Source organism: Nelumbo nucifera, chromosome 5, assembly GCF_055504915.1.
Source record: "Nelumbo nucifera cultivar China Antique chromosome 5, China Antique-T2T, whole genome shotgun sequence".
NCBI classification, from domain to species: domain Eukaryota; kingdom Viridiplantae; phylum Streptophyta; class Magnoliopsida; order Proteales; family Nelumbonaceae; genus Nelumbo; species Nelumbo nucifera.
This window is the reverse complement of record NC_142653.1, coordinates 31,893,473-31,907,995: the sequence shown is the minus strand read 5'-3', so window position 1 is coordinate 31,907,995 and position 14,523 is coordinate 31,893,473. Positions and strand designations below refer to the sequence as shown.

The window sequence follows — 14,523 nt, the reverse complement described above, 5'->3', positions numbered from 1 at the left end:
AATTGGTTGGGCCAATGATGGGTTTGAAAAACTGCAATAGCACATTTATGACATTTCAATCATCATTAGCCCTTAACTTTTTCATTTTTTCTTATAAATGAAAAATAGAAAAGGTCCTACCGGGAGTCGAACCCAGGTCGCTGGATTCAAAGTCCAGAGTGCTAACCACTACACCATAGAACCAGTTCATTCATCTTGTTTTCAAATTCGGTATATTTCTGACTTAAACGAAGTAGACAAAAGTTGCCACTTGGCAAACACATGAAAAGTCGTTCAATATTTCTTCTTTTGCTTATACGTTGACCGGCTACGATCTACGATGATCAACTATAAATAAATACCTATTTCCTGCTTCTCCTTTATTTTGTTCATTCTATTCCGAACGAGCTTAACGCAGCTTTGACCAAATTTATACGTAACATGATGCCCAGCTGCCCTCGGCACCATTAAAGATGCAGTCAGCATTGCAGACTTGTGGTGGCTAAAGAGCACCGCAGGGAGCCTCATTACTCCGTCTCCATTTCCATGACTGCTTTGTTAAGGAAAGTTTTCTTCTTCAATCTTTATTCCTCTACTATATATAGTTATGCATGCCTTGGGTTTGGACGGTTTGCTCTTCGTTAACACCTAATCCAATGAGGTGTTGCTGTTTATTTCTCGATCTGAATGGTATGTCATACCTATACCTTTTTCTGAAAGTTGATCATCCAATGAATTTTCCTTTTGCTTCAATACGATGCTAAATTTGTTCTTCTCTCATGTCGTGTGCCTTTATGTTTCAACAGATTATTATTGATCTCCTATACCTGTCATTTGGGCCGTTGAATGTGATTGCCACCCAAAATCAACCGTTGAATTTCAAAATATATGCAAAGGGTAGTTTGTACCATTAAATTTCAAAATATGGCACTCAAAAATAAAGGAGAGGTGCCACACCGAATCACCCATATGGCCCACTTTTTGAAGTGCCCTTCCAAACAATACAAGATAGGAAACGCTTCTCATCTGTGAGTTGACAAGTGGCATTTAACCGACAAACGCCCCCCTAAGAAACCCCAATGGAATCAAACATATTTGTCTGCTGGTTTGTACGATTGGTTTTTAAGCTGTGTGGGGAAGATGGCAGAAATTAATGTAGGCCTTAAACAGGGGATGACACTTTCACCTTCACTAGAGAGATAGAAGACAGCTTCGCCAAACATAAATTCTGTAAGACGGTTCGAGGTGATTGATAATATCAAGTCTCAACTGGAGACCCTATCCCGGAGTTGTTTCTTGTGCAGCTGGCATTCTAGCAGTAGCTGCTCGGGATTCGGTCGTCGCTGTAAGCAAAGTTTTGCTTCCTTGCGTCAATGGAAATCTAATCCTTTGTCTTCTTTGTCTATGGTTCCTGCTAAAACTTCTTCTAATGAACTTTGGTGATTTTGATTTCTCTGTACTTCTTCCCTTCATGGACAGTTTAGTTAGGCAGAAGAGATTCAACCACAGCGAGCTTAAATGATGCTAATAATGACCTCCTAGGTCCATTCTCGGATCTCAGTGCTCTTATATCTGCATTTGCAAACAAGGGTTTAGTACAAATGTAAATTTGTAGAGTGCACAACCTTGTATTTTATATTATTTTGTATATATTTATATTTATACTCCTTCCAAACTGAGCTAAGGAAATGGTGGCTTTATCTGCAGATATTGAATTAAAAAAGAAAACCAAAGAAGGTAAACGAGACCAACATCGACTCCTCATTTGCAGCATCCCTGAAGTCCAACTGTCCGATTTCCGGGGTGACAACAATCTGGCTAATCTTGACACCACAACTTCTACAGTTTTTGACAATGCTTACGCTCGGACCAACAGCTCTTCAATGGTGGGTCCACTGATTTTCAAGTGAGAGCTTACAGCATCAACTCTGCATCTTTCTTTTCTGATGTTAGCAACGCCAGAGGTGATTTGTTTAATTAGCATTTAATTTTGTTTTGGTTATACATTATTACAATGTTTTAAAAAACGATCCGGAATCAGAATCGTTCTGGCGGCCACTGATTTCTGGGTTGATAGTTTGACTATCTGGTTTAAATGAATGGTCCGTTCTGATAAAAAAAATTAAAATAAAAAATAGCTAAAACCATTGAATAGGTCAAAGACTCAATGGATCATTGACCGATTCAATGCACGATTTTTGGCCAAAAACCAGGTTTAGGGTAAAATGGAACTGATTACCTGGACGATTCCCAGGCCAAATGATCTGACTGTCCAGATCAATGGTTCAAAAGCCATCTATTGTTATCTCAAATAGATTAGTTTTTCCTTTTTTTGCCTTTTCTTCAATTTTGGTATTAGTAATATTTTAAGAGCCAGAGATCAGACAGGAGTCACAGGACCATTTTTGTTTGGTTCAACGGTTTATCTTTTGAATTGATGACCATTTGTATAGTGAACCACTCAAAAGCATCAAGCTATTTATTTTGGACCACTGACGGGTCTGAATGGTTGAAAATCCTGGTTCAGTTACGGTTTTTATATAGAACGCTGATTTCATGGCCTATATTTGGATATCATTGAAAAAGGTTATTTTGGTATGTCAATATCTTTTAGCCATGTGGAAAGTGTTTGATGTGACAAACATGCATGTAGATTATAGAGTTCTGTTGGCATGTCAATTAGCAAGTGTTTTGAGCTATTGGTAAAAGTTGCTTCTACTAACCTAACAATCTAAAGCCAAAATATTTTAAGCTCCAAAAGAGAAATGTCCCGTTGCCAAAAAAGAAAGAGAGAAATGTCCCGTTGCCAAAAAAAAAAAGAGAGAAATGTCCCGTTTAGAAGGGCTGAAGCTTTGAATGAGCTGCTTTCACTAAGCCACTTTGAAGAAGCCAGTAAACTACACTTTACCAGCATAAAACCAAATAATTTTTTGGCTGAATGACAATGCTTTCCAGGTCTTTCAGCTAACATAATGAGTTGAAGATAAGCTGGTTCAGTTGCTTTGAAATGTTTTAGATAAGCTATTCAAAGAGGCTGCCCTTTATATATATGACTTACTAACTGTCAATTTGGTTGGGTTCTCCGGATGTGTATTCACCAAACATAACTTATAGGAGCATTAGGGGTGATCATTTCAGTCCGGCCCGGAAAATTCAGGCTTGAGCCTAGGTTTTTTGTTAAGACTCGGCCTGGGCCTGGGCCTGCGTCAGGCCCACAAAATTTAGGGCCAGGCTTGGGCCTAATTTTTTAGGCCTGGCCCAGCCTGGATATTTATAAATAATATATATCTTTATGTATATATGCTATTTAAAAATATTTGATAATTGATGTTTTATATATTAAATAGAGATTTCTAGGAGATTAAAGATTTTAATCCTACGGCCATAGATCTTACCAAATTCTAATCTAGTATTTAATAAAACATAGAAATTATTAAAAAGAAATTACTAAACCCTAATCTTTTCGGCTCTCTCTCTTTCTCACCGATTCCACAAAACCATTGTCACGCCCAATCTCTCTCTCTCACCAAAGGACAAATCTTCTAGTGATGAAGACTCCGTTGAGGAAGATAAATCTGAAGTTTAGAGTGGTTGCATGTTTTGGGTAAAATTAAAACCATTTTCAATATTTTATTACTTATTTATTTACATTAATTTGAACTATTTTCTTAGTTTGCTAATATCTTTTTTATTTTTTTATTTGTAGGAGTTGAATGGAAGATGAAGCCCCTTATAGAGATGTTTAAACTTATTTTGTGGATATTACATGACAATGGGTGGTTATTTTTTTATAGATATTATAGGTTCTAGATTGATTTTTTGTTAATAAAAGAATTGGTTTGTTAAAATTATCATTTTTAGCATACTAATGACCAATTGAAACTTATAAAATACAAGGTATAATTATTTAATTTATTTTATGTTAAAAGCTTTTATCTTGATATTACGTTTAAAGTTTCTTATAGGTTAGTATAGTCTTTACAACAATAAGTGAAAAAAAAAAGTGCAGTTGTTTAATTTAGAACTGAAATACAACAATTAGGCTCAAAATCTTGGCTTAGCCCGGCCCAGGCTTATATTTTTAGGCCCATAATGTGGGCTGGGTCTAGTCTAAACCCATTGTTATGAAGATAAAGTCCGGCCTGGCCCATGATCACCCCTAGAAGCCACCACACTTCAGCGCTCCCAGACAAGCACAAAGCTTAAAATTGAGCTTTATAGTCCACTTAAATGGGCGAAAGATCTATTATTGTTTTGCTGTGTGTATCAACCAATCAGAGCATTTCATAAATGGTCTCTGATTCACAAGTGTTTCATTTCACCCGACTTTTTTTGAAACACACAAAAAAAAAAAAAAAAAACGAGATGCAAGCTGATGGGGCGTTTGTGATTTGGTTTATTACTATAATATATTATAGTGACAATTATATGATGTATTTTAAGAAACCTCTCCTTTCTCAAATCCTGGAGTTAATCATTGCAATTTTTTTTTTTTTGAACCATCAGAATGCAATTTACTAACTGATTCCATTTATTTGCTGACGTGGCATGAATGACATATCAATAAAAATGAAACGATTGTGAAACACTCCGGTGACAAACACCCTCCTGGGTAGAAACAAGTGTAATTACTTTTTGATGTAATGAATTTCTTTATACTTTCTTGGAAAAAGAAAACACTAGACTTTGTTTTATACTTTTAGCCTTTTAGAAGGACAAATCTTGTTTATCCAAACAAGTGGTGGTGGCCTGGTGGGGCACAACGAGTTTTATGGTTGACCCCCTTAACACAGTTATACAGGGCGTTTTATTGGTTACAAAATCCCTAAAACAGCCATCAAGTGTAGAAGGTTTCCCCCACATCATCCCCTTCATATGTACAGCAACTTTCAGTTCCATATATAGGATTCTGCCACTTGGCAAAGTAAGTACATTTTACCTCAAGGTGTTTTGGGGTGTGACCTGGTTCAGGGGGTACATAAGCCTTAAACCGATCCCTCTGGACCAGTTAAAAAAAAAGTAAAAAAATAAATAAATAAATAAAAGCAAACAAATGACGTATTGACCTATATCGATATTTTAAATCTTACCCCAACCTATCATTGAAATGATGAAAAGAAATAGATAAAAACGAAGGTGCAATTTGAGCGAATTCAGATTGTATTTTTATTAAAATCTGAATGGACTCGGCCTAAAGGCCTGAACCTGAAACAGTATAAAAAATATTAACTCAGGTGAATCCCAACTGCACATCTAACCCTAGATAATTGGGACCTATATTGGGTAATGACTTTTTTATGCTATTTCTTATATGTTGTGGATATGGGTTTATTATTCCTTGCCATTTCCAATCATCCCATATGGAATATTGATAGGGTCAAACTTGGCTAGCAGCTCTGTTCTATGCAGGCTCTACATGCCATGGGCCATGGACCTCAACTAATTAGGAACGGGATCGATTCCTCACACAAGGGCGCCTATCCACCGTGCATTGGAAATATCTTCAAATAATAATTTATAAATACAATAAATATTCCCAATACATGGTGGATGTACGTATAATGTCGGTGTGAAGCGCCCCGAGTGAAGAGCACATCCGGTCTCCTCAACTAATCTTTTGCAAAAAAGGCTTGGCTAACTAATCGACCATTAAATATATATATTTTCTTGGCTTGGATAAGCCCTTCTCTGTTGCCACTGTTGACCAAAATAGAACTAACCGACCCACCCACCCAAGAAAGAAAGAAAGATGATTGGGAGACCGGCCTCACTAGCTCACAAACAAACAATTAATAAGTTAAGCACCGTCTTTGGATCTTGACTTATGATGTTAATCAAATCCATAGTTGACAAATGTTGGTACATATATATATAATATTTACTACTTAATTAATTTAAATAGTAAATTTAATTGCTCATGATAAGAGAAAAAGGGTTGCACTTTTGTGATTTGCGCCATGCACTCAGTCTCCTGCCTACCCCACTTGTATTGGACTTTTTCCCCAAGTTCAGCTCTTTAGATGAAGACCTGGTCGCACTCACAGGCCGACTAACTCTGCCCTCTGGGCTCCATTATTACATGATACTGCTAATTGATGATACATCTGGCTAGCTAGCTACCTCTTCTATCCCTACCATTCCGCCGGATTGAACTCACGATCTGTCATGAGAGAGCAGCGGCCAATGGCTCTATATTCAACATTTCAACCATTTCTTCATTTTTATACCACTGAAATACAAGGTAGTGGTTGGATTTGCTGGACATGTCTCCTATCAAAATGAAAAAAAAAAAAAGATATCGGAGACCAATTAGGTTTCTTTCAATCGACTCTTTTGATTGTTGTTATTGCATGTCATGATCCTCTGAACCAACTTTAATTCAATATCAAACCAACTTTAATTCAATATACGGACCAATAGATGGACTGGGTCCAATCCAATCCAATGAATATTTTGGACTGATCCAATTCAATGTCAGACCATACAGTCTGTTCAAATTTGTCTTAATTTGAACCTGGTCCGCTGACATCTATATTCTTATCTTTTGTCAATGGGCCAGATATTGGCTCAATCCAACCCAATCCAATAAATAATTTAGACCATTAAATCTGGACTAGTCCAATTTAATGTCTTATTGGTCCATCCATCCGTCTAAATTGATATTGGTTTGAACGGGGTCCAACCCAAAACCGATCCATTAAAAAAAAACCTTTGCTAGTGTAGGGTTTTTCCACCAATCCTCATAATAATAGCTTTGATATGGAAGAACCAAAGAAAAAATCACTGAAGAAGATAATGCATACTTTAGAAAGGCCACCCATCAGCTCTAGCCCATCACATTAATTGTAGTCTGTATGTATCCCTGGTCCCCTTCTCTCCCACTCTGCAAATACAATAAAAAAGTAAAAAATAAAAAACTGAAGGAATCCACCTTCTTCCGCGTCGGACACCCGCGTGGGTGGACAATCAAACACTGAAGTTTCTCACTGAAGTTGAGAGCTGTTTGGCTTATTAGACGAGAGAAGTGGACAAAAGCCGCAACCAGCACCGCCATTGACTGTGAACACAAAAGCAAAGTCATCCACGTCAATCTCTGTAGAGTGTGTATTCTTTAACATAAGCTTCATTTAATTGTGCTCTTTTATCTCTTATTTTTTGTAGAAAGAATGGAGACTTTGACCTGCAACCACGAGTTGTTATAACTTATAAATGGAGTAGTCCATAGTGCACAAGTTCTCCACAAGTAGCCAAGCCAACGGCCAACCCAACCCCTTTATTTACTTCTTTTTTGTACGTTGTAGTTCTATCTCATCTCTCAACTTCATGGCTTCCTCTCACTTGTTCAGCAGCTTTTCCTTGACCTTACTGATTCTGATCGGGTTGGCCTCTGCACAGCTATCGCCCAACTTCTATGCTTCATCGTGCCCCAGAGCCCTTTCCATCATTAGGTCTGCAGTAAGCATTGCTGTGGCTAGAGAGCGACGCATGGGAGCCTCTTTGCTCCGGCTCCACTTCCATGATTGCTTTGTTAATGCAAGTTCTCTTCCTCCACTTCTCCATTTGTGTTGTAAACTTTTTTTTTTTTTTCTGTTTCAGTAACTTATAGTTGAACCTTCAAGTTAGAGAGCTCAGAGTTGAAACCCAGTTGAGCTAAGGGTTGAACTTCTATATTCTACCTGACCCTTGTGCTCTATCTAGAGCTATCAGGTTGAACTCAGCTCCTTACATATACCAAGTTTAAGCCTATATATAGATGGCCATCATGTGATGTGGCCTCCACCGATGAGAAGCCATTTCTGAAAGTCTGTCCTCTTCATTTCTTTGTATCCAGCTTTCTACTTTGGAGGTTGAGGATATTGGGATATTGGTAGAATGTTGTCAATACATGTCTGTGTGATACTGTGGTCATAACTCATAAAAATTACTTGGTATATATGTTAATGGGAAAGAATAGAAAAGACTGTTAATTTGACAAGAATATATCTGTCTGTGTTAAACAGGGGTGTGATGCATCTATTCTGTTGGATGATAATTCGACCTTCACTGGGGAGAAGACAGCTGCTCCTAATGCAAATTCAGTGAGAGGGTTTGATGTGGTCGATACCATTAAATCTCAACTGGAAAGCGCCTGCCCTGGAGTCGTTTCTTGTGCAGACATTCTGGCAGTAGCTGCTCGGGACTCTGTCGTTGCTGTAAGCAATATTAAACTTTTGGCTTCCCCCATTCAAACTAAATCTAAGCACATTAGTTCTATCCATGGTTCTACTCAGTAACCTCTTTCATTAATTGATGATGTCAATAGACCAATGATCTCTGTTAGTGTTGAGCCATTATTGCACCTTCACAAGCAGCTAGACTTTGAGCAAAGATCCACACTGATATATCTGTGGACTATGTACTAGCTAGAGCCTAGAGAGCAGCAAATTTACAGTAGGAGTCGTCTACAGTTCTACTCGTAATAGTTCTGGGCCCATCATGATACACCACGTCATCTCCCTACACGTGGGTCCTACGTGCCAACCTGCTGCAGCGTATCAAGACATAACGGGCCCAATATCTCTTCTCTGTTGTATTCAAATTTCAACAACATAGTTTAGAAGAGGGGGCAAGCCATTGCCATTGCAGCGAAACCCGGCCGCAGGGGTGGGCCTCAGTTCTCATGTCACACAAGGTTGTTGAGATGGGCCATGAGTATTAAGTCTCAGCCAGGCCTGACTGAGATGGGCCTGACTATTTTCACTACTGCACAGCTTTTTCCCATTGGTGTGGGGGTGACTTGATCAGGGTTATAATTTGATTCTTTCTTCTTGTCCTTACAGTTGGGTGGAAGCTCATGGACAGTGCAGTTAGGTAGAAGAGATTCAACCACAGCAAGCTTAAATGCAGCTAATAACAACCTCCCATCTCCATTCTCGGATCTCAGTGCTCTGCTATCTGCCTTCTCAAACAAGGGCTTTACTGCTAAAGAATTGGTGGCTTTATCAGGTAACCCATTGATTTTCTTTGCACTGCTAGTCCGCAACTCATTCTTATGAGCACTATGTGTTAACTAAATGGCCAAAATGAACTGAACTCTGTTCCTTGGTTCCTGGGTATCCTTTCATTGTTAAAGGATCTCACACAATAGGTCAGGCCAGGTGCACAATATTTCGGTCCCGTATCTACAATGAGACCAACATTAACTCTGCATATGCGACATCGCTGAAGGCAAACTGTCCAAGCTCAGGAGGCGACAACAATCTTGCTGGGCTTGATGCCTCCACTTCTACAGTTTTTGATAACGCTTACTTCACTAACTTGTTGAACAACAGAGGCCTGTTACACTCGGACCAACAGCTCTTCAGTGGTGGCTCCACTGATGCTCAAGTCAGAGCTTACAGCTCCAACTCTGCAACTTTCCTATCTGATTTTGGCAACGCCATGATCAAGATGGGGAACCTTAGCCCACTGACCGGCACCAGCGGCCAGATCCGAAACAATTGCAGGAAGGTCAACTGATTAAGTCAGTTCTTCTGCTACAAGGTTGGCTCTCTTTTGGGTTATATTATCTAAGTATGTAAGCCAATAAAACCAGCCTACTCTACAAAAGATAAAGAGTTGTTGGATCACCAAAATTGTCTACAAGGATGTGTGTGTGTGTGTGTTTTGCTTCATGCCTCCAAGGAAGTGTTTCCCTCAAAGAATTTTGTCTACTGGATTGATGTGAGTGGTTATTATGTAACTCAAAGAGTTAATTATCAAGAATATTGGCTACCCTCTGTGTAGTAGTGGAAAGCAATTGTTGAATCTTATCACTTTGTTTTGCGACATATGTATGCAAGTGGTTTGCTTTGTTGGGTGGTTCAGTCATTAGTGAGCTTCCTGAACAACCCAACAATAAATTTTCCATTTGGCAAATTAGTTCGAACTCTAAAGGATTACCATGATCATCTTCTCTCTTTCTCTCTCTATGTTCATGGCACAAATTTCAACACAAAGGACCAAAGGAGTACTACTTTTAATGGGAAATTTTCATATTAAAGAATTTAAATGCATATTAATTAACAACCACTGATACAAAAAGTGAGGTTTAGGCCTTAGGGTTGATGTAGACCTAAGGCTCCATTTGCTTGCAGTTGAAATTTCATTTGCATTGGTGTACATAGATGGGATGCAAATAGGCTAAATATAGATTATTGCTTTTGGTTTGAATTTGACTTTGTATTACTTAATTTGTGAGAAGTAAGATGACGTAGTCCCCGCTTTATATGAAAGGTAATAAAGGTAGGAGGAGGATTATTTGTTTGGGACAATAAGATAGGAAGCAAGATAATGTGATCCCCACTTTTTATATGAAAAATAATTGAGATAAGAGGAAGGCTATATAAATTTTGCATCAGTTCTTGAGGCTGTGTTTCGTTGCAGTGCAATTTTATTTGCACTAGTACAAAGGCATGGGAGTGCAAATGAAGAAAATGCAAATTTTCATTTAATTTTATTTTGGGTTTTACTTTATTTTGCTTCATGCCTAAATTTATTTCATTTGTACTACAATCAAACAAAATAAGATAAAATTTGAAACAAAAATAGGTCAGAAATTACATTCAAATAATTTGCACTACTATAGTTTTACATCGATGCAAATCTATTTGCATCTCCTTAAAAGCCATAGCTTCAACTAACTCTAGGTCGGCCTTATCAACATTAACAAGCCCGAGCTATATCCATCTACATTAATTTTAACCATGGGTGTTGCGGGGGTTGTTGTGTAAGACCTTGAAGAAGAGAAGATGAATTCGTAGAAGGCAAGGGTCCCGGAGACAATAGATCATGTATAGCCCAGTAATGAGCCAACTGAACATTGGAGCTCTTGGACTAAAGCAACAACCCTCAACAAGTTTCTTGCACCAACCCAAGTCCATAATATATAAATTATGACATATATTTCCTATATATTATATGTTAATATAATATAAAATATTATAGATATTAAATACAATGTTCTTAATGTTATAGGCCCAAAGCCCTGTTCAAGCCCATAGGCTATAGCCCTTATCATTGGTGCTAAACCCAATCTAGCCCAAAGATAAAAACATTATATTAGCTAGGAAAACAGATTACCTAGTCCTTTACATCTGCTGTATCTGGAGGATAATGATTCAACAGAAGTGATCCTGCATAATATTTTTGCTCAATCGTGCAGCCTAATGTGCAGGAACATTGAAACTCCGACTTATAACCATGAGTTCTGTAGACTGAAAAGAGTGAAATAAGTTTTTGGTCTCCAAGTCCAATGGTTGATTGGACCCGTCAGGGACCCCTTTGTACATGCCACATCAACCTTATCCCCCAGATTGTGTGTTGAAGTTTTTTTTTTTCTTTCTCTTTCCTTGGAGTGATAAATCTGTCTAGAATTTTATTTTTTTTTTCAAATTAAAGAAAAGAAAACGTTGAGGAAGGCCGATGGGCAATTTGATAGTATGTATTTGCAAAGGAAGCTTATTATAATTTATGAAAAATAGGAGAACTGTATTACCGGCCAATCAGATGATAAATCTCTTAAGGCTGCATTTGGCATTTCTTATTTTAAGGACTTATCTCTGTTTCGTAGTTAGAAATTCTGTTGCAAACACAAAAGCAGTAGACACACTCATAGGTAGCAGCACGCACTGCCCGGCAGCGTGCAGCACGCATCGTGCGGCAGCAATACTAGGCAGCAGCACGCACCACACGGCAGCAGCAATAAGGGGGGCCCACACGACAGCTCACCAGGGGCCCACTTACCTTGCCACTCTAGCCAATTCGCCGCCAGCTGCATTATCCCTCATCCCTTATCCTTATCTTATCTTATCTTCTTAGTAAGAGTTATGTTGCCACTAGAAGTAGGAATTGTGTTACCATTACAAGTAGGTAATTTATTTAGAAGTAGAAATTTGAGTTTGATAGGGATTACCCTAGCTTAGTCGAATCCAACAAGGAACCCCCTTTTGTAATCTCCTATTTAAGGAGCTATGAGTTGAAATAAAGGCATTCAGTTTTCCAGTCAAGAAAGAGAGTGAGGAGAGTTCGGGTGGTCTCTTGGACAAATCACCCATTCGGAGAGTTCGGGTGGTCTCTTGGACAAATCACCCATTCGGTTTCCCACAATAGGGTCTGCACGCAAGGGAAGGCACAAGGGAAAGCAGGGCTTTCTCCCTGTGGACCAACCCGTGACGAGATCCTACGCCCGCGCCCATAACAAATTCAATGTTCATAGAGGCATTTTAACTGCAAAAAGGAGATAAGTCCTTAAAATAAGGAATGCCAAATGCAGCCTAAACATATTTGAGAACTAAATTACAATATTTTTGTGGATGCTTATAAAAGGTTGAGTTTGTGAAGCATATTTTCTGATTTTGTCAAGTTATGGCAGTTATTTTGATGTAAAACAAGTTGCTCCTTAAATAAAAATGTAGAACAAGTTGTTGGTCAAAGGTTTATGGAAGCCAAAAAGAAAAAGAGGCTAAAATAGGCATTGGAACTTCAACGGCTATAATTTTTTATCAAGGCATTCATTTTTTACATATTATATGTCAAAACAATCATTTTAACGTTGGCAAATCCTTTGTATTCATTTACATTTTTCAGGCCCAAATTCCCTTGTTCTTTTGCTTACAAATATTTTTTTTTTCTAAAAGCTTTCCCTTTATATGAGATTGTATATCTTTATTGCTTTAGCATATTTTAATTCCTGAGTTTGATTAGTAATTCTTTTTTTTTTTCAATAGAATAAGATGTTTTGAAAAGTTTGAATCCGATTAGGAGTTTTACTATTTTTAGTAATCTAACTATTTGTTAAGCTTTTCCCATAAATAGAGCATTTGTGCAAGCCCAAATTCAATGAATTGAACAAAATTTTCTTTTGCTTTTCTCTTCCCTTCTTCTCCTTGTGGATCGATGGGCCAGATAAAGCCTAAGGTGGCGGCCAATGTCTAACAAAACCAAAGGTTATAAAAAGGGCGGGATGTTTTACAATCACTGAGCCGGTGGTCATATGGCACCTAAGGCAGCGGTTTGGACCGCCATCTTAACCAGGCTAAGCTAGCGGTCATGGAAAAACCGCCACTTTTGATAACTTTGAACCGCCTCGGACCAGGAAGCAAAGGTGGCGGTCTTGATCTAAGGCGACACCGGCTTAGGCAGCGGGCATATGATCACCAACTTATATCTAAGCTAGTGGTCTTTAGGCCTATGCCGGCGGTTTTGAGACTACCAGCTTAGTCCATTTTTCTTGTAGTGATCCTAGGCTTTCTCTTTAGGAGAAGTTGTTGAAACCTCCCCTAAAGCTTTTGACCATTGCTGAAACCTCCCCCAAAGTTTGGTAATTGCAATTACATCCCCTCAACTTTTTGACACAACTGCAAATAGACCCCCTTTGTTGAGATCCTCTAACAAGAGGCATAAAAATGTCCAAAATAGCCATGCTATTACTATTGAGGCTGGTTTCTACAAAACAAAAAATAGAAAATCAAACTTTATAAACAACAAAAAAAAAGGTTGCAACTTTACCTCTGAGCAATTGATATGAAGGGAATTTTTGGAAAACAAATCAATTGCAGAAAAGAGACTGGAAGGGTTTGGGCCAGCGACTCATATGAAGAGAAAATTTGAAAAGTAAATATTTTGGTCAAAAGTAATTGCCTAGGTATTTTGGGTATTTTCGTGCCTCTTTTTAAAGTATTCTAATAGAGGGGATCTACTTGCAATTATGTCAAAAAGGTTCAAGGGAGGTTTCAACAATTTATCCTTTTCTTTAAGATGATAGTGTACCGTTCTACATGTGCTTCCCACTATGTCATGTTTTGTCTAACTCAATTTGGATTATCAGGGTTACAAACTTTCCTCATTATTCATTAGTGGGTATTTTTGTACGAGTTATACAAAGCTTACAAGTAAATGGGGTGATGATTAGGATTTTTTTGCTATTTCTTTTTATTATATTTTTTATGGTTAGGAATTCACAAGATTTTCAAGGGAAAATATAATATCTATTTTGGATTATGCCTCGTTGTAATGGAGAAACTAATGATTTTGATGTTTTTTGTGGATGAAAAATCCTTGGAGTGCAGTTTGGAAATTCCCTCCATTAGGTATTTTTGTAAACTAGTAAGTAGCATGTGGCAATTCTGAATGATGATAATGATAATAATAATGTATCTAAATTTTTCTATAAAATTAATGTATTTTTTATTTTATATATTTTTTTGTTTTTTATTATTAATCGGATGCATATTGCAAAATCCAAATCCAATTACGTAAACATCTGGGTATCACTAACAAGTCCACCATATTGGTTTGACTTTTCTTTTTGTAATGTTTTATCTTCTTAGTGCATCATTTTTTGTTCATTTATAAAAAAAAAATGTAAGATTTAAAAAGAGGGAATTGGATGGGGTGAAAAGTTGTAGCTCAAATTGCATTTTAAACCTCAAAATTAAATAGGAATTAAATTCAAAAAATGGGTATTTTAGTCAAAAGAAAGTTTCACAATCTTATTCATATTTTTAATAGTAATGTAAATATAGA

At 37.6% G+C, this 14,523-nt stretch overlaps 1 protein-coding gene and 1 non-coding gene across 2 annotated transcripts; one reads left to right on the top strand and one right to left on the bottom strand.

Annotated features, from left to right (window-relative positions):
• Positions 1–111: 111 nt before the first annotated feature.
• Positions 112–183, bottom strand: TRNAQ-UUG (transfer RNA glutamine (anticodon UUG)). Its single transcript has one exon. It is a non-coding gene; the product is annotated as a tRNA-Gln (tRNA).
• A 7,017-nt stretch (positions 184–7,200) lies between these two features.
• Positions 7,201–9,757, top strand: LOC104599983 (cationic peroxidase 1-like). The gene is made up of 4 exons (XM_010262759.3): positions 7,201–7,512; positions 7,980–8,171; positions 8,799–8,964; positions 9,092–9,757. Exons 1-4 carry the CDS (start codon positions 7,303–7,305, stop codon positions 9,475–9,477), a joined length of 954 nt encoding a protein of 317 aa, XP_010261061.1. The 5' UTR covers positions 7,201–7,302; the 3' UTR covers positions 9,478–9,757.
• The last annotated feature ends 4,766 nt before the right edge of the window (positions 9,758–14,523 follow it).